A 20,645-nucleotide genomic window follows, 5' to 3' on the forward strand; every position below is an offset into this window, starting at 1 on the left:
AACAATCTTTTGGACACTAAGACCATGAGTAACATTTATACATAAAAAAAGTGTAATAAATAACAAGATTTTAACTATATGCTAGCTTCCAGTAATTTTTTAAGTTTTGCATGAAAAGTATTCTGGCTTTTTATTACATGCATTATCCAATAAAATGGAAAGTGTATAATTTTCTTTCTATCTAATAAAGAATCAAATTAAAAAAAATTTACTTGCAATAACTTGACAGGGAATAAATTTAATAGAACATAAAATTAATTTAAATATTTTTCCTTTCAACACATTGCTCTTAAAGACAGAAAATAAATTAGAAATGCATACACATTTACCTGGTAAAATCAGTTTTCAAAGCACCAGTGCCTGCATATTCTATACTAACTACATCAGCATTGTCAGCCCAAGCTGCAATACAAAACAATATTTCATTGCAGTAAATTTGATGAATTAATTTACAATAAAGAATATAAGTATTAAGTACAGAACTGTGAATTATCTTATTACTGGACTACCTAAAGAATTGTAAAAAATCTCCCTGAAAGAGTGTTTTAATAAAACGAAATTCAGTTAGTGTTGCAGGATTTTAATGCAGTTTTATTATGAATAAATGCAGGGTTACCACTCAAATCTGAAAAAAAAAATATTCCCTGTGTTTTCCCTGTACATATTATACACAATATATTGAGAGGAAACACAACAATTACTGTGCTCTTGTGTGAGCTATATTGGGCTAACTATATTTATTAGTTTTAATTGCTGGAAAATCAGCTGAACATACTTAAATAATGCTATAGTAAATGAAATAGTTTAGTATAGCTCAAATATCATGGTTAAATATCCCATAGATTACACTTGGTGCGTCAACATTATTCAAAAGACAAAAATAAGAAACAAAATTCCCTGCATTTTTCCAGATCATAAGGAAAAGAAAAAGAAAATCAAAATTCCCTGTTATTTTAGGTGATTTTTAAATTCCTTGTGGGCCTGTAATTGTTTAGGGATTTAAAAAGACTAATTCTTAAAAATTACACCAATAGCTATGGTTTGGATTGTAGGATATATGAAATATGCTTCATTAACAAAGACCATGAATAATTAAGAAGATAGAAAATCAGCTTACAAATCATAAAAACAAGGAATTTGAATAGAGAGTGTCATGAAAAAAAAAAAGCAGTCCTGTTAAACTTTTTTAAAGATAATACGGAAAAATCATTTATTTTATATAAAACTTACTTGATTGTAAAATGAACTCATATTTTCAATATCAAAATCTGACTTCAATTTCAAAAATAAAATATCAAATAATTACATATTAAAATGTTAAATGGCAAAATAATTTTCTAAATCAATAAAAGGGATATTACCATTTTTATAAGTGTATTCAAATAGTGCTTGGTTTTCTACCTTTTCATCTTTATTCAAAACACCCAGTCTCTGTGAGAAAAAACATTTACGAAAATATTTTTACTAAGCATTCAAATTTTTGAAAACAATCACAATATAATTTATCACAACAAATAATAAAGCTCAGGGGACTTTACTCACAAAAAATGAAACTTAATGATTATATTCAGCTGATTAAATTGATTATCAAATTAATTCTCAATTCTGAAAAAATGATTAAATTCAGCTGAACTATGTTCCTACTTTATTATAGAATAAAAAATAGCCATATTTTAATTGTTTACATATTTCCACTTCACTTTTTTTAAGTTAAGTATAGGGATATATTTTTCCTTTTCATATTCCGTTCACTGATAAGCGCAAGAAATGCATTACCTCCCCGCAAATCAAAACTAAATCTTTTACGTTTGATTGAGAGCAGCATATCAAAAAAAATTATTCCTTCAGACACACGAGAGAAAATAAAACATTTGTCCCTTTCCTGCCCCCCTATGGATCTAAAGATCAAAGTCACGGAAGAAATATTGAAGTATACTCTGGACAAACGGGGAGGAAAATTCTCTCTCGCCCCACATTATCTTCAACTCAACTTCAAGGATGAGTCAAATTTCCACTCTTTTTTCAGCATTATCGTTGCATTTCAGTCACCTGTCGCAACCATGCACACCATCATGCAAGTTATCACTTTTCAGCATCAGACATTTTTTTCTTATAATCAAAGAATGAAACTAATTTATAAATTCAGAGAAAGACAAAAATAAGTAAGTAACATTAAAACAATAAATCAAAATAGAAAAGCGCTTATAGCAGCTAAAACCAAATTTGTTTTATTTTAATTTAGTAAATCTGAAATACAATAGCATAAAACAAAAAATTTAAGATAAGCGTGTTCAAAAGGACAGCACTTCATCAGGAGACACACTGTCTCCCAACACACAGGAGCCTTTCTGTTGTCAGTGGTGAAACCCCAAAAACTGACAGTGCCCCATTATGGAAAAACAAATAAGAAAAATTGAAATGTAAATGCAAAGAAAAATTAATGACGAACAATCACAATTTAAAAGTAGACAGAGTAAGACTCAATGATGATATGCCCACATATAAGAAAAATAAATAAAGATCATGTCACAGTTAAAATAACCAAATCAAAATAAAATATAAATTGTCAAATCCTTAAGAAAACTTTAGAAATAAATCTAGTGCTGACCCCTTTTTGAAAATCTTGAAAAAAACAAAAAACATTCAATGGGTAAAAATTCTAAAAAAATACTGCCATCAGAAATACATCTAGTTTGTATTTCTGACTTACTAAATTCTTTCTTATAGTTCACATCATAACAGGGTTCCCACTCAATATTTAAAAAGAAAATCAAGGACTTTTCAATGACTTTCAAGGACCTAAAATCAAATTTTCAAGGACTTATTTGGTATTACAGTTATATGCTAAAATACATGTCAACTAAATTTTACAATTATGTAGAAGCAGAAATTGTATATTTTTAAAGCACAATGCTAATTTGACAACAAATTTTTTTTAAATTAAATTTATCAGCTAGAAATACAAATCGTTGATAGTTGCATTGCTGTTTCAAATCACTTTATAAAAAATTTCAATTGACAAAAAAAGAAGAAAAAATCTAATTGACATATGAACGATACTAGCCAACATTTAAAAACTAGCATCAGTGAAACTCTTTATGAAAAATTTAATGAAGTGAATTAGAATTAATGAAACTAAATTAACGAATATTGCATATTACGTTAAACAAGCATAGTAAATAAATGATAAAATTTGTGAGTGTGTGGTTACTAAAATATAAATACTTTTTTTTAATATGTTAAATCAAATTTTAGGTTACAGGAAATGTATATAATTAGATAAAATATCCAAATATATCCATTTAACATATCTGTTCCAATTTTAATAAAAAATTATCTATTTTGTTACTTCAGAATATCAGAAATGTGTTTTGAACATGATAAAACTATTATAGTTAACTAACTAAGACTTACCAAGCTTTATTTTCTTTAAAATATATTCATAAAATAATATGCATAATTTTAAAAATTTTGTGAGTATGTGATATTATGCGATATATTATATATTTTAAGCGATTATTTGAATTTCATATGTCATATTTCGTGAATATGTATAATTTTTAAATCGCATTTATATGAATCTATATATACTATATGTCAATCAAAATTATAAGAAAGGTGAAGTAAGTCTCGAAGATTGAGTATATTACGTATCACGATGTGTGCTTTGTATGTTTCTTAAATCAGAACAATATGAATAGCAAATTATACAAAAAGCACAAACTTAGAAGACGTAAATCACCGTGATACATAAATCACTTTAATGTGAATTCTGTTGTGTGATTAGTTATTACTTTTAATGTGAATGGTGATTATTATGATGCAAATTGCAATTTGTGATTCGAAAGGTGTTTAATATAGAACAGCTATGTGTAATTCTGAAATCATTTTGATGAGAATCGAGAGTGGTAATTCTTGAATCTCTCTTTTCTGAATTCCAATGCGTGATTTGTAAACTACTAGAATAAGAATTGTTAGGCATGATTCTGAAATTACTTAAATACGTATCACGTTATATGAGTCACGTTATATGAATTGTAATCATGTGTGATTGATAAATCACTTTTATTTGAATCACAATGTGTGATTCATAAAATACCTTAATACAAATCCTGATGAGTAATTTGTAAATCACTTTCATTTAAATTGCAATTCGTAGAACATTTTATATGAATTCCAATCCAAAAATCAAGAATCAGCTTATTGTGAATCACAATGTTTATTCATAATCACTGAAACCTGTAGAACTAAATTTTATTTATTAGCAGTAAAAACTAAATATAAAAATGTGATTATAAATGATAAAAAATTAATTATCTTTCGTACGTAAATTAAAAGAACAAATAGGATAACAATATTAACCTGTCGTAATAATGAAGTTAACACACTGAACATATTTTTAAATCGTTAAAACACTATATATCATTTGAAAACTATGACTACAAAACCTAAAATTTACTAGAAATTTCAGCTTTTAAAACATCAGAGAGATGAACAATAATCTGGTGTGAAAAATCGAGGAGAGAAACTTCAAGCATTAAAAATAGCATCTATTAGAATTTATATAATCTTCCTTTGAATTTACTTATTATTTTTATACTGCTTTTTTGTAATAAAGATTAGTACTATCTTAAATCCTAAAAAATCAAGAACTTTTCAAGTACCCTAAGGAAGAATTCAAGGACTTTCCAGGGCCCCGATTTTTTTCCAACTAAATTCAAGGTTTTTCAAGAACCGTGGGAAGCCTGTAATGTAAAGAATTCAATACCTGAAGTTGTGACTGAAGTGATTCACGAGCTAACAGACTCTGAACAACATTTGTTCGGTCCAAACAGTCAACGCAATTGGTCCTAAAGACACCGTCTTGTTGGCAAGGAACGGAACCATCACGCAACATCATGAAATACCTACAATATTATTCAATTATTGGAAAATAGTTTTTTTTCTCTCTTTAAATACATAAATGTTTCTTAAAAAATAGGAAGACTATAGATAAAGCAACTGTGACCCTCCGCTACATTTTGAATATAATTATAACTTTTTATTTATTGCAAATCTTTTTCATTCTTAGCAATAACACATTTTTAACAGAAGATAACAATTAGTATTATAGAAAACTAATTGTCTCGAGTAACTATTTTTTTTTTATTATATAGAATAAATTCCTCGTATGATAAATAAGTGGGAGTTTTAAAATTTGTACATCAATTTGATTATGAATTGTCATTTCTAAATATAATTGAAAAAAAACAATGCTTATCTTATTATTGTCTTAATGTTTATCTTATTATCTACTTATTATTAGTTTTATAATAAGTAGTCTACTTAATTATTAGTTTTTTATTTTTTTTTAATATGAAATAAAATACCCAATTACAACAAAACATAGATTTTAGCTTGAAAATGAAAGTAAGACATAAAATTAGAAATTTGACTAAATACATAAAACTTTTAATAATTGGCAGTTTCAGTCTTGTATTGATAATGTCTCGATCCCTGTGGCAGAATTTTTTCGGGCTTTCTGCGACAAACTTCCCCGGCATTCATATTTTTTAAAGATACTTTTAATTATAACAATTACAAATTTGAAGTAATGTTGTGTTCACAGAAGAAAGTATAGAACAAAACAAATAAAAAAATTTAATTTTACAAGTAATATTATTTAAATTCTAATATTATCGCTATTCTAATATAGGGGGGTAATGCCTGGCGCCTCCACATGGCGCCCCCTGGATACCCCTCACTGGGTAACTAAATGGCAGGCAACCAACATGACGAGCAAAAGAAAAGCTTTGGTTACGGCATCATCCGTCGCGCCAGGTAACAAGGGATGAGTTCAGGAATTAGGCAGAGGTTCATGTTCGAAAAATTCTTTACAGTTTCCAGTAGCACGTGGTCAGCCCTCGGGTAAGCCTAGTGCTGCTTTGCTGTCTACTTCAAAAGCTGGTGAGGCATCCAAAGGCGCAGGCCCTTCCTCTGTAGGAATCTCTGTACCCTAGAGGCACTCGGGGGACAGTGTGTCTGGTGCCACTGGATTGTCCAAGAGCCGGAGAAAGAAGTTAAGGAAAATGAGGGCCATGGCGGCGAGTGGCGGAGCTAAGAGACCTAGATCTTCTGAAGCAACACCCTCTCCCAATGTGCCAAGCTAAAAAGAAAAGAAGCCCAGGGAGGATGTTGTTCCTGGGAGGATAGTCCAATCCAGCGGAGTGGTTCTCCCTAGTGGGGATAGCTGAGCTGGAGAGGGGGATCCAACTGGGGGCGTCCAATCGTGTGTCTCTTTTGCGTGTGCCACCAAGTCGACCAAGATTGCTATAGTCCTGGAGGACTTTCCTCCGGACAAGCTATCTTTGGAAGACTCCAATAACATCTTTAAGGAGATCTTAGTGCAGACTGACGCCATTCCTTGTGGCGAAAGACTGCCTGAGATCTATAGTAACCACCTCCAAAGAGGAGTATTGGTATTACAGTGCAACGAGTTCACTGTAGGGTGGATCAAATGCCACTTTCACGGCAAAGCCTTGGGCAACCTCATGCTCAAAGTCATAAGTGCTGACGAGCTACCAAGGCCTGTTAAGGTAGCTTTTAAGACCAGAGAGCGATTCTCTGATCAGGGCACCTTTTTGTGACGTCTTCAGAGACTAAACCCAGGGTTGAAGTCTATGGGGTGGAGGGTTCTGCAAAGTGCTGCGGGACTGGGCACCTCTAGATGGATCTTTGAGGTGGAGCCTGAAGATGCGGAAGCTATTGTGAGAGCAAATTTTGTGCACTCACTGGAGTGGATCGTGGTGTCCTCAAGATTATCCACGATCCTAACAGGAAAAAAGCAGTTGAGGCTTCAACAACATTGAATGTCCTCTCTGTTGAACCTGATGACCAGGAGGATGAACCTTGGAACGCTAACTCCCCTGACTCCAAGGTAAGTTCAATTGGGACTCTTGATTTTTCAGAGCTAGGGTTGGACTTCGAGTCAGACGTAACCTTGTGACCTGACTCACCAACTTCTATGCTTGGTGTTGACGAAGCATTAGAGCTGTTAAAAGAATATGTCTTCTAATAATAACCAGATTAGGTAGGTGCCATTCTGGTTTTACTCATACTACTAACCAATTGTGGATACAATTAAGGTTGGTCAAATTAATCTCCATCATAGCATTGCTGCCTCTAGCCTTATGGCTAAAAGGTTAAATGATGGAGAACTAGATATTGCTCTTATACAAGAGCCTTGGAACCGAAAAGGTAGAATAATGGGTCTCAATGTTAAAGGTTTTAATATCTTTTATGATACCCGTTGTGACCTTCCCAGGACCTGCATAGTGGCTAGGTCAAATCTAAATGCCCTTAATCTTGTTAACTTTCTTAACACGGATTTAGTTGCTGTAAAGCTAAAATTCTATGACATTGAGACTATCTCTGACTTTATCATAGTTTCAGCCTATCTCCCGTATGAGGAGAAGGACCCCATTAGCTGATATTACTAGGGCTTTAATTGGCCACTGTAGTTCAAGCTGTAGATTCATCTTCGGTTGTGATGCAAATGCTCACCACACAGTGTGGGGTAGCAGTAATTGTAACCAGGGGGGGGGTGTACTTATGGAACATATCTTATATTTTAATTTGTATGTCCTTAATAAAGGCAATGAACCTACCTTTGTTACTTGTAACAGAAGGGAAGTCATTGACCACACTTTATGTAACTCAATTTCCGTAGATTACATTACTGATTGGAAGGTATCTGGAGTAGTTACTGCTTCAGATCACCAATTAATTACTTTTTCTATTAAAGGCCTCTCAGGACTGAAGATCATAAGGAGGAACTCCAGAACAGCTGATTGGGGTTCCTTTAGAGCAGCTCTGGAGAGGAAGATTGGGAGCTTCTCTGGTAAGTACAATAATGTTAATGATGTGGAGTGGACTGTTGACCTAGTGCAACAGATCATACTTGATTCGTATCATATTTCATGTCATATTACGTCTACTAGCTCCCCAACGTGTGTTTCTTGGTGGTCTTCTGAGCTAAGTAAATTACGTAAGAAATGTAGGAAGTTATTTAACAGAGCAAAGAAATCTGAAGAATGGCAGTCCTACATAAACGCTCTAACTGCCTATAACAAGGCTATCAGAGCATCTAAACGTCGCTCATAGCAGACTTTCTGCGATGGTATTAACACTACTTCTGCCACCGCAAAGATTGCAAAAATTCTTACTGAAGACTTTAATTGCAGTTTAAATGCCATCCGTCTTACAAACGGAAGATACAATGAATCAGGGGAAGAGGCTCTTGGAGAACTACTTGAAGCACACTTCCCTGGATCTCATCCCGTGGAAAATGAACATCTACACATTATTACCACAACTACTTGTAGTAAGAATGACTGGGAGGCTGCCAAGATAGTGGTCTCCTATGAGAAGGTTGTATGGGCCATAAAGTCGTTTAAGTCCTATAAGTCACCAGGCATGGATGACATCATACCAATGATGCTTATTCAGGGGGTGAATATATTGGCCCCTATTCCATGTAGGATTTTTTTGATTCTGTATAGCATTTGGGTATATACCTCACTCTAGGAGGAATACCACGGTGATTTTCATACCAAAACCAGGTAAGGAAAATTACTTTGAGGCTTAATCATTCAGACCAATTAGCCTCACTTCCTGTCTGTTGAAAGCGATCGAAAAGCTAATTGACAGATACTTCAGAGACACTGTGCTCATAGAAAGGCCACTGTCCTCCACACAGCATGCCTATCAACCAGGCAAGTCTACAAACACCGCTCTTTACGAGCTCTCCTACCTGCTTGAGAAATCTATCACAGATAAGGAGATGGCTCTTACGGTATTCATTGATATTGAAGGTGCGTTTGATAAAGTTCCGCTTGAGACTATCATCAATGCACTTAGGAACAGAGGTATAAACTCAATAATTACCAAGTGGATAGCGAATAATCTATCCTCTAGGTATGTTTGTTCCTCTCTATTGGGTGCAAGCATGAAAGTGCATGCAACCGCGGGATGCCCCCAGGGAGGGGTTTTGTCCCTATCCTATGGTGTATGGTAATGGACTCCTTGTTAATTCGGTTAACTGATCTTGGCATTCCCTGTATCGGGTACGCCGATGATGGTGTTATTATTGTCAGAGGCAAACATGAAAAAACAGTCTCTGATATCATGAATAATGCACTTCTAGAAGTTGCTCTGAATCAGGCTTATCTGTCAATCCATCCAAGATAAGCTATGTAGCCTCCACACGAAAAAGTCATCTTGATCTAGATAATGTATACTACTTGGGCCATAAATTGGAACTCACGGAGAAAGTCAAGTTTCTCGGGGTTTATTCTGACTCCAAACTAAATTGGGGTCATCATCTTGAATACAGTACCAACAGGGCCAGAAAGATTTTCTGGTCTTGCAGAAATGCTATTGGTAGAACCTGGGGATTATCCCTCAAAATAGTTTACTGGATATACTCAATGATTATTAGCCCTATCATCACTTATGGTGCAATCGTCTGGTTTTTCACAAGCCTCTAAGATCCATTTTCCAACTAGAGATGAATGTTTTAATTCTCCTCGGTGGCTTAAAGGCAAATGCCTAATATGGTACACTGATGGTTCAAAGATTGGTGCCAAATCAGGAGCAGGAATTTATTGCTCCAATGACGGTACCAAACTTCACTTCCCCCTGGGAAACTATGCCATGGTTTTTCAGGCTGAGGTCTATGCCATTATCTTGTGCTGCAAGATATGATTAGACAAGGGATTTTAAAATACGACTATCCGCATCTGTTCTGACAGTCAGGCTGCTCTCCTATCACTGTCAAGGTGTAAATTCACCTCTTTGTTAGTGTGGGAATGCTTCTTGGTCCTCTGCGACCTGTCCGCTCATAACAAGGTATCCCTGCATTGGGTACCTGGACATATGGGTATTGGTGGAAATGAGCTAGCTGAACAAGCAACACGGGCTGGCTTTAATGCAATTTCCTGGGGCCCTGAACCTGTGCTGGGAATTTCTCCCACCTCATTTAGGGCATCCATTTTTAAGCTCTACGACACGATTGCCCATGAGCAATGGCGCGCTGCTGACGGTCAGAGACAAGCTAAGGAGCTGAACTGCGACTATCCTAGTGTACGTCAAAAGGAGCTCTTAAAGCTTAATAGAAACAGTTTAAAGAAGATCATAGGTCTTCTTACTGGTCACTGCATCCTCAGGAGACACCTACACATAATGGGAATAGAATCCAATTCTCTTTGTCGGGGTTGTCATCCTGAAGATGAGACATCACGACACATACCCTGATGTCTATTCTGCTCAAAGATTTGAGCATTTAGGACAGCATTGCGTCAATACCTGGGAACTGCAAGATGTTCCTGTAAGGTACTTGCTGAACTTAATTTCAGCTATAGGGCTTTCTTGCTAATCACGATTTAGGGTTTGGGTACAATAGATTTCTAGTTGATGTGCCCTGCTCGTCAGAGCTGCCCAACCTCTAAGTCTAATATAAGAATGTGCTTTCTCGCATTTTGTATTCGAAAAATGAATTAATTATTTCCTCTTTCAAATTTTGTAAATCATTACAAAAATTAATATTTGTACATCAGTGCAAGAACTCGTACTTTCTTACAAAAATCGTAAAAACCGTGCAGTAACTTCAAAATAAAGATCGACAACAAAATCACACGAATAAGACTCTTCAAAAAAGAGGAATGCAAATAAAAATAAAAATTAAAGAGAACTCTTTAAAGAAAAAAATGAAAGAAAGAACATAATTTCTAGAGCGAACTATCGTTTCAACTTTTGCAACTTCTGAATTTTTTATTGTATATTATTCATTTGAAATTCTAACTGAAGCCAGCCATTATGAAATTTTTTTTCCAATCCAAAATGAGAATAGAAAAGCCACGATTATTTCTTTCCTCTTTTTTTGATGCCCAAGAAATGAATCTTTAAAAAAAATTTTGCAGAAAAAGAAAATCAAACATTTTTCGAAAAATTATGCAACAAGGAAAACCAAAATTTTTACGTTGCCAATTAAAAAATCTTTCTGCAAAAACTCTAACATTCTGCCACAATGTTGCCTCAATTCTGCCACGGGGGTCTCGATATTTTAAAAGCACAAATTAATTTCTATCAGTTTCGTTTACAGTTATAAGAAGACCTGATTAATTAAAACTGATTCGTTCTCCGTCTTGCAATCTAGAACAATCTAATAATTTTTTTTAACCTTAACAAAGTAATTCTGATAACTGGGATTCAATTAACTGAAGTTGTGCAATATTCAGTTTTACATTATTTGAGTTGTGAAGAATCATTATAATCAAAACTCTATAAACTATATTAAAGTATGTAGGGGGCATGCAACCCACAACCTTCTAATGGTCAATGGGCAGATTTCATCTTTTTGTCAAAAAATAATCTGGAGAATAATTTCCTCATTCAAATTTTTTAAAAAAAAATTATGATTGTTTTTTAAATTATTTTCAGTAAACTTTCTACATTCCAAATTTTTACAAATACAAAAACTTTTTTTTTTCTTCAACCAAAACATGTTTAAAATTTATTTCAAGAATTTAAATTTATTTAATAAAAATTAAAGATATTGGTAGTTACAATAAAGAGTAAAAAAAAAAAATATATATATATATATTTTTCCAATATTAAAACCCTAGTATGATTAAGAAGTATTATATACAATAAAGACAATGACCTAGGCTATACAAAGCAATAATTAAGCTACTGAGATTCCAATGACTAAATTACTTTTTTTAACACTAAACATAACACTAAATATACCTATTTCTACCATAGCCGGTCAAATGACCGGACTTAATGTTTCTTGATTAAATGCATGAAATATCGATGTTCGGCAGGAAATAAACTAAAAAAAAAAACGTTATAATAATTAAACAAAATTGCATATTGCAAATTTTTATGCATAGCAAACACAAAGAATAAGAATTTTTAACACATTTTTTTACATACACAGGATGTTTCCTTTGTACATTATCCGCAAACATATTTCTTCTAATTATTATTATTTCTATAATTCTTATAAAAATATATAAGAATTATAATTCTTATAATTATTCTAATAATTAATATTATTTCTTCTAAGAACTTGTTCTGTTCTTGATTGTTTTGACATTTTTCTGGGTAAAAACTAACAGTTAGATAGAACTGAAGTAAAGCTATCAAAATAAAATACAAGACACTTACCAAAACATTTAGTTTTTGTCACTTTCTCTTAAACAAAAATGCCAATCTAAAATTTCAGTAACTTTCCTGAAATTTGAGTTTACAGTTATTCTGATTGAACTCACGTTACATTGTAATTTCTGATCCGATAACTTTATAAAGGAATAAATTGTTCTCCGGGTCAAATGATCGGTTGTGGTAGAAGTAGGTATACAACATGTATTATTCAAAACAAACAAAATGCAAAAAGAATAAAATAATAATAATAGAATATAAACTGTATATAATTGTTAGAAAAAGTCATGAAGTCAAATGTGCAAAAACGATAAGCGCATTTTTGATGTAAAAGTTCTTAAACGGTCATTTGACCGATTATGGTATGTTTAGTGTTAAAAAATGTCAGTCCTCTAAAAATAAGAAAGGAAAAATTTCATTTACCCTTGATCAACGAGGTCCTGCCTGACTCGATCCATCAAGATTGACAATCTGTCCCATCTCATCTTACGACACTCATGGTGGAAATCAAACGATTCATACCTTAAAAAAGATTTTTGGGTTGTTATTTATGGAATTGATCCCTTTTTTTTAACACTTCAAGTATTGTTTAAGTTCTAAGTCAATTCACATTAAATTATTAGACTTGAACCACAACCCTCGGCATCAATAATATGGACAAACATGTGTTGTTGCCATTTAAAGGGTTTATTTATGATCATTGACAAGGGTGGTCACAGACACAAAAATTTGAAGATTAAAAAAAAAGAGTAAATAAAGAAATTTGGGAAAATTATTAGAACAAGTTTTAATATTTCACAGCATCACAGTTGCGGACAATCTTGCTAAATACTCAGATACACCAATATTTCTTTTCTATTAATAGAATGTTACATTTATAAGGTTACATATTGTAGTGTATCTACCACTACAAAAATACAATTCCAATTCCCTTGCATACAAGACACGTTAACTCGATTCTCCGGTGGGGTACCTTTTCATAGATGAAGGTTGACATTGTCTATAACAACACTTCCCACAATATTAGAAGATTTAATACTAAAAAGTTTAATTAGAGTTAGGCATGAAGTAGTTTTCTTAACTATGTCATGTAAAAAGAACTCCTATTTCAAATAAATAGAGGCCTTACTAATATCTAAGCATCTTAAATCATTTCCTTTAAAAAAATCTTTATCGTCTTAAATCTTTTTTTCCTTTAGGCTTAATTTAATTTTTTTTAAAATACATTGTAATAAATATTTTTTTGAAAGTTTTTAGAATAAAAATACATTTATGTTCGTGAACATTTATAATTTTTAAATCAATATGTTTCTTTTATTAGTTCTCCGTGGAATATATAAATAAAAGGGTCGAAAATGATTTTTCAAAGTTATCAAGACATTGCTATGGCCAGAAAATTGGTAATGTTTCTTAATTAACAAATACTGATAAATTATTTATTTTTTCCTCATTTGTAGATATTTACTTGTAATATTTCTTTATTATTCTTAATATTATTCTCAACAATTACCATGATTTAATATTTTCTTTTTATCCCAAATTAACAGTTTAAAACTGAAAGTGATATTCTTTTACTATAAAGTAATCCGGTAATATCACCTTATCAGGTGATGTTTGTAAAAAAAAAAATATTGAAAAAGTTTTTGAAAAACATGTTGAAAACAATATGTAACTTAACCATTTCAGAATTATTACTAAACAGCAAATATTTTATATTTACTTTTATAATGAGTTTTACATAAAATTATTTCCAGCCAAAACTGTTATTAAGAACTATCTTTACTTAACTAATATTACTTAACAATCTAGCGAGAAACATGAAGTAATTTTAAAGCAAACAAAAATTGAATAAAATTTTTAAAAAACAGTATATTAAGTTGCAATGTTAATTGAGCAAAATGATTATTGAAATCTAAGTTTGAATTTTATTCTAATAGACATTGATAACAAAAAGTTTTGGATTATTTTAATTGAGTAGATTTAAATTTTCATGTTACAATCTGCTTAGTTCTAATTACTGATTCTAGTTTAAACATATTTTTCTGATACTTAGGGGTTCCTATAAGTTTCAATAAAATTGAATTTCTTGAAGGTAAATGTGGGTCTTCTACTTAGGTCTCTACCCCCCCCCTTCTCCATTCTTTTACAATATTTCACTCTCCTCATAGAGTATCATTCTAGGCAAAAGGAAGAATATATTAATGACATTCTAGGTGATAAAAGAACGACTTTTTGTTTGAAATATTTTTGTAAGACTGAAAAATTGTTCCTATCAATTATAGTGAAAAACTGAAAAATTAAGCAGCTTTCAAGGACTGTAGAATTATTATGATTTTTTTAGTAACAGTAAAAATTTTCTGAGAATGGCTTTTGCGCATATTATGTGGGTCTGCCCCCAAGGATATCCGATCGAAAACATTCCAGAAACGCTTGATAATAGAATCTTGAAAATACACAGAACAATGGTCAGTCCAGAAAAAAATTCTGATTATTTTTTTTTAATCCTCCATCATGCAAATTAGGGTTCAAAATGGAAGACTGAAAACCCATAATTTGACAGGTGTCTTATTTCCTGACGATTCCCGGTTTCGAGATATAACTATGCTTTTTCCCGATTTTCTTTTTTTCAAATTTCATTTTCCCTAACAATTCACAGTTTTATATTTGAGGTGCCTACAAACCCTACATAATGTACTGAACCGAATGAAATTCATAGACATGGTTCAAATTGTTTAGTAGTTGAACCGATCGCTTGCAACAGTACTTTCGTTGGGTAAGTCACTGAAGAGATATTTCACTCTTAAGAATTAATATCAGACCTTCCCGACACAGAGACAACAGTATCAGTTTCAACTGCACAATATGGGGTTGTTACTGATCGCACGTATTATACCCACTATATTAAGAGGAAACACGTATTCACTGCACTCTTGTGAACTATATTAGGGGTTTTAGTTGCTGGAAAATCTTAGAGAAATGAGAAACATAAAACAAATAATGCTATTGTAAATGAAATAATTTAATATAGCTCAACTATCATCTTTAAATATCTCATAGACTAGACTTTGAGAGGTTCACATTTTTAAAAAGACAAAAATACGAAACAAAATTCCGTTATTTCGGCTGATTTTTAAATTTCCTGTATTTTCCAGGTTTTCCCTGTGAAGTAGCAACCCTGCAATAAAACACATGCTGCAAACCTCAAATAGATCTAATGAAAAATTTTAATAATCTGATGATGATAATTTGAACATTGGTGTTTTTTTTGCAAGAACCATTGGATAAAATTAAATGATAAATTACGCATGAAATAACATTTTGTTTAACTGATTTTATGTTAAATCCATATTTCGACTTTTCAGAATCGTGAAATCTGAGTTACTCTTTTTATAATTAAGATTAAAAAAAGCAAATAAAATTTTAAAGACTAAAAAAAAGCTATGCCAAATTATAATGTTCTTGCTTTTGAGAAGTTACGATGCTCTCAATCCTTGTCAATTTTTTACAGAATGGACCCATTAAAAAACCAAACAGGCATGAATACATTTATAGTACTGATATAATGTCAGTTTAAAACAATTACTTACAATTTTAAGATGGAAAACAATACAAAATTTAATTTGAACAAATTTTTATATTTCAAAGCATAAAAAGACATACTTAATATTAGAATTTCCACTAGACTGGATGATATCAGCTAAAGCATTCTCAAGTTTCTGTTCGCTGCCTTTATGATCAATCTATAAGCGAAATTTCTTTGTTACTTGCAATTTTAGAATTACTTTTAAAAAAACAACTATAAGAGGATAAATAATATTAAAAGTTTCCAGCCACATTTTCTATATTGCAATAAATAAAAAGTGTTTGCGTTTCTCAGTTCTATTTATAACTTAAATTAGGGTAATACACATGAATCCTGTCAAGACCCATTACACGAATTTTAACAAACAGAATTTTATCATGTTACCTTAGTTAACAATAATAATTGCATTTTTTAATACGACATCAAAACAACTTCTCCCATTTAAGAGTATGTAAATGCAGTTGAACTTGTTTAACTCGAACCTCTTTATCCCAAAATTTACAAGATACCCTACATTTACTGTCCAAAATCAATATATTTTCCATGTTTAAGCAGATTTTTTTCCCTTCAAAACCCCCGTTTCTCGAATTTCTAATAATAGAACACAAATGTCCAAACTTTCTTTATCAGTAAAACTCGTAGACAGAGATAAATGTCTTGTACCCACAGGAAGTAGGGATGAACAGGTTGGGGGTGTTTCTTGGAATTTCAATCACTATCCTTGCACTTCCTTAACTAGAAAGGAATATAATGATTCTGGCAGTAAGTGAGGGGTTAATGAGTAGTGACCACCAGGGATTAGCTTTTAATCATAGATAAGAAAGCTAAGAATTGAAATTCCATTTCACCTCAAAATTGCAACCAATGGATGAAAGGATAATTAAGAGTTTTAAAGTGAATTATAGAAAACCGTTGGTACACAAGCTTGTAGATGCCTTCAATGAAAAAAGTTCCATCCCAAAAATAATGATGTTAGATGCTATCAGAATGACTGTTTTGCCGGGAGAAATGTGTCTAAAAACAATCCAAAATAGTTATAAAAACCTGGTTTTAAGAATAGCTGTGAAAATTATGAACAAAAGGGTGAAGGCATCAGTAAAGAAGAAGAAACTGCTGACACTGAAAATGCAGTGCCAGATTGGAGTGAAATAAAATCTGGATTTAATGTTGACATTGATTTTGAAGATTTTTCACAAGTGGACAACTGCCTGGCAACATGCGGAACATCGAAAGATGCGGAGATTACAGATAATGTCAAAGGAATATCAGTTGAAGAGGAAGAAGCTAAAGGTCATATTGATGAACCAAAAGTTAATGCAAAAGAGGTAGAAAAAATTGTAGAATTCTTATCAACTATTCTTGTATCTCAAGAAAATGATGGGTAAAAAGGATTTGCGTTCTTTTTAACCTTTAAAAGAATAATCGAAACAAATAAAGTTATATGTCACAAATGTTTGAAAAATTGTTTCCAGTGTTAAATGTATGTAAATAGATGTATGTGGTATAAATATTTTAAAGAAATGCCTATATTTTTCTACTAACAGCAATTATAGCACTTTTAATAGAATTTCTTAATAAAATTTAATTTTTTAAAGTACTTGCATAACTCAAAACCTCTTTAACTCAAATTTTTCGCTTTTCCCGTGAGATTAGAGATAAACAGGTTCAACTTATTGGACAGAAAAAAATTAAACTCTCCATTGTGATCTTCATCGTCGAAACAAGTTTTTCCCAAATCAAATAAGAGCAGATAATGCATTTGTTCTTGGAACTGAGCCGTTAGTTCACAGCACTCGCCATTTAAGTGACACTGATCAAAGCAGTGCCCTTGGAGAAAAGAATCTTTAACAACAGATTCCTTTGTGAGCATTCCATTCATTATTCCTAGCTGTATTTGAAGTTTTGAAAAAAGAAACTTCTTAGTTTGGGAAATTTTATGTGATGTTCAATTTTTAGATTTAATTTATTATAGAGGTGCACAAACGTTTTGAATAAAGGGCAACTTGTACAAGAGCCATAAAGGGCCACATATTTAGATACCTTGACAGCAATTATGATATTTTAATATAAACATCAGGGTTTTAGACAAAATTCTTTTAATCAGACACCTTAGTAATATATATTGGCATAAAATTAAATTCTCCTAAACATTAAAATTTATTCAAAACTGAAAAATACCACACTTACACTTTTCGAAATAAATTTTTTTTTCTAATCAAAAAATGAATTTATTGGGGAAAAAATATAGAGATGGGAGAAATGTAATGGTTTTTTAATCACATCAATTGACATAAAAGTTTATCTCAAAATTACGTCTTATTAATATCTTTAGAATTATGTCATATTAAAAAGATTATGATTTAAAAAACTTAAGAAATTCGTTAAGATAGTCGCCGGAAAAAAAAGCCATAGAAAAACTACATTCATTTAGATTTAGTGTGTCAAAAATTCAAATGTGCAGTTCAAAATTTTTGATTTTTTAAAAACAATTATAGTTGTTTTTTTTTATTATGTTCAGATGCTGCAACAAGGTGCGTAGCCATATCTTTCAACAAAAAATAAGCACCATTTAAGTACTCAAAAATCATTTTTAAGCACTATATTCATTAACAAAATGTAAAATAATTTTCAAAGACTTTACATCATCAAGATAAAATAACTAGTTTCTATTTATTGGTAAATACAAAAAGATATTTGCGATCCTTAGCCTTAATGAGACCTTTCATCCTATAAGGAATAAAAATTATTTTTTAAGAGTATTGTCACTTACGTCCACAGCCGACGACGTCACACTAGCGATAGGATCAAATTGTATTGTCCATTAAAATTTCATGACAAAGTGGATTTTAGCTGAGCGCACAAGATGTTGAGAAAAGAAACCTTAATATTACCTAGATTTAAGATTATTTTCACCTTAAGACTAGTTTTATTTAAGGATTTTTTCATGCTAAGACAACCTCGATTTAAGGTCTTTATATAGAAGGTTGTTTTCCAAGGTTTTGGATTAGGGTAATGTGCACAGAATAGATCAGATCGTGACAGATTTTGTTTTAAGATTAGAAGGTTTACACATAAACCGCGTAATAAACTTTTGAGGTTTGCATTAAAAGGTTTTTGCTGAGTGAAAATAAACCTTATTTTCCTATCTGGGTGTTTATTACTCTTTCAACCTTTAGAAGACTTACCAAGTTTACTACTATTTGTGGACCATAGTTAAAGATTTGATTATCAAAATGCCTCTGGAAACCATCTGACTGAAATGAAAATTAAACATTATGAATTAAACATATAGAATGATTAAACATAAAGAAGAAAAAACACAGAAGAATATCTCCCTTACATGATTAGAATTGTTTAAGGTTGGTCTTGGTTTGTATTTCAAATTAGGAAGTTGGTTCCAAAACAAAGGAATAGAGCCTCTAGTCTAGAATTCGAAGAAAAGATTTTATTTAGAAAACAATAAGTTTTAATTTCTTATGACATCACATATAATTCCCTTAATATCTTTTTGTAAGATACTTTCAATAATAGCAAATATACATGTTACTAATTTAAATTAACAGAAGCGTCAACTTCAAAAAAAAATTATAATGTAATTTCTTAAATTGAATATGGAATATTTTTTTTAAAATTCGAATATTGTGAGCGATATTTTCAAATTTTGTAAGGGGAAAATGCACAAGTTATTTTCTTTTCTTGTAAGTCATCATCAAATTCAAAAACACATTAAAAATAGTGAAATCCATAGCAGTAACTACCGGGGAAAAAAATGATCAATGGTGAAATAACGCAAATCGGACTCTTCAAAAAAGGTTTCCTCAATGCGCATTAATTTCGAGATTCAATTGTTGTAATAAAAAATATGGGATTTTAAAAACTGTGTGGAAATCAATAGTAATAATTGCAAAGAAAAAAAAATAACGAAAATTTCTGCAGGAAAGAAAACCAAATTTTCATTATTCTCTGTTTTCTTACGGTTCTCAAATGAGAATAGAACAAATCACAATTTTTTTTTTTTTTTGCTTTGCACTCTGCTGCACCAGAAAGGCATCTTTTGAATATAATTCTTGAAATTATATTCAAAAGGCATCTTTTGAATAAAATTTGTTAAAGAAAAGATAAAATGTTTCGAAAAGTTCTGCAGAAAAGAAAACCAAAAATTTTAACTTTCTAGAGGAAAAATCTTTCTGCAAGAACTCAATAACATTCTGTAGCAATCAACGTCACCATGATTCTGCCAAGGGGAGATTATTTATTTAAAAAAACATCCTATCTACTTATATTCTTGCAATTTATTCTGTTCCCATATTTGCTTCTATGTACTGTATGTTTTATTAGTTTAGTGATATCTGTAAAAAATAATAATGGCTACATAAACACATATTGATCAGATATTTGATTTCTAACATCAGATATTGAAAACTGTACCCACAAAATGCCGGGCAAACAAAGCCAAATTTAAATGTCAAAATATTTGCTTTAATTGAAACAAAGTATTAATTAAAATTAAAGTGTTTCTGTCCAACAATTTTGTCTTCATATCCAGATGAACAGCGACAAATAGTATTGAGTGTAGTTAAGTGCGGCGAGCTCTCAGCTGATCGCTTATAGCTCTGCGGTTATAGCGACAAATATATCAAAGCGAAGCGTTCTATTTTTGTATCGAATATGTTGCCACATTTTTAATACAAAAGTTAAACTTTTCTCCACTTTAATAAATGTAAACTAATGCGAACTTTACAATTAAATTATTAATTCCTTCGTATATTATTGGTTTAAGTTGTCGAAAATTAATATTTCAATTGTAAGGTTCGCATTAGCATACATTTATAAGAGTGGGGAAAAGTATATGCATTTT

At 31.4% G+C, this 20,645-nt stretch overlaps 1 protein-coding gene across 1 annotated transcript in view; it reads right to left on the reverse strand.

The window, feature by feature from the left end:
* Positions 1–20,645, reverse strand: part of LOC107440317 (Sac1 phosphatase) — a 57,684-nt gene that overhangs the window by 16,581 nt on the left and 20,458 nt on the right. Inside the window, exons 9-15 of the mRNA XM_016053212.4 lie at positions 19,128–19,211; positions 18,973–19,041; positions 15,865–15,944; positions 12,628–12,726; positions 4,769–4,907; positions 1,362–1,431; positions 330–402 (exon numbers count right to left, since the gene is read on the reverse strand). Of these exons, the coding sequence (XP_015908698.2) occupies positions 330–402; positions 1,362–1,431; positions 4,769–4,907; positions 12,628–12,726; positions 15,865–15,944; positions 18,973–19,041; positions 19,128–19,211 (614 nt within the window). The remainder of the gene's footprint in view (positions 1–329; positions 403–1,361; positions 1,432–4,768; positions 4,908–12,627; positions 12,727–15,864; positions 15,945–18,972; positions 19,042–19,127; positions 19,212–20,645) is intronic.

Source organism: Parasteatoda tepidariorum, chromosome 4 (genome assembly GCF_043381705.1).
Source record: "Parasteatoda tepidariorum isolate YZ-2023 chromosome 4, CAS_Ptep_4.0, whole genome shotgun sequence".
NCBI lineage: Eukaryota > Metazoa > Arthropoda > Arachnida > Araneae > Theridiidae > Parasteatoda > Parasteatoda tepidariorum.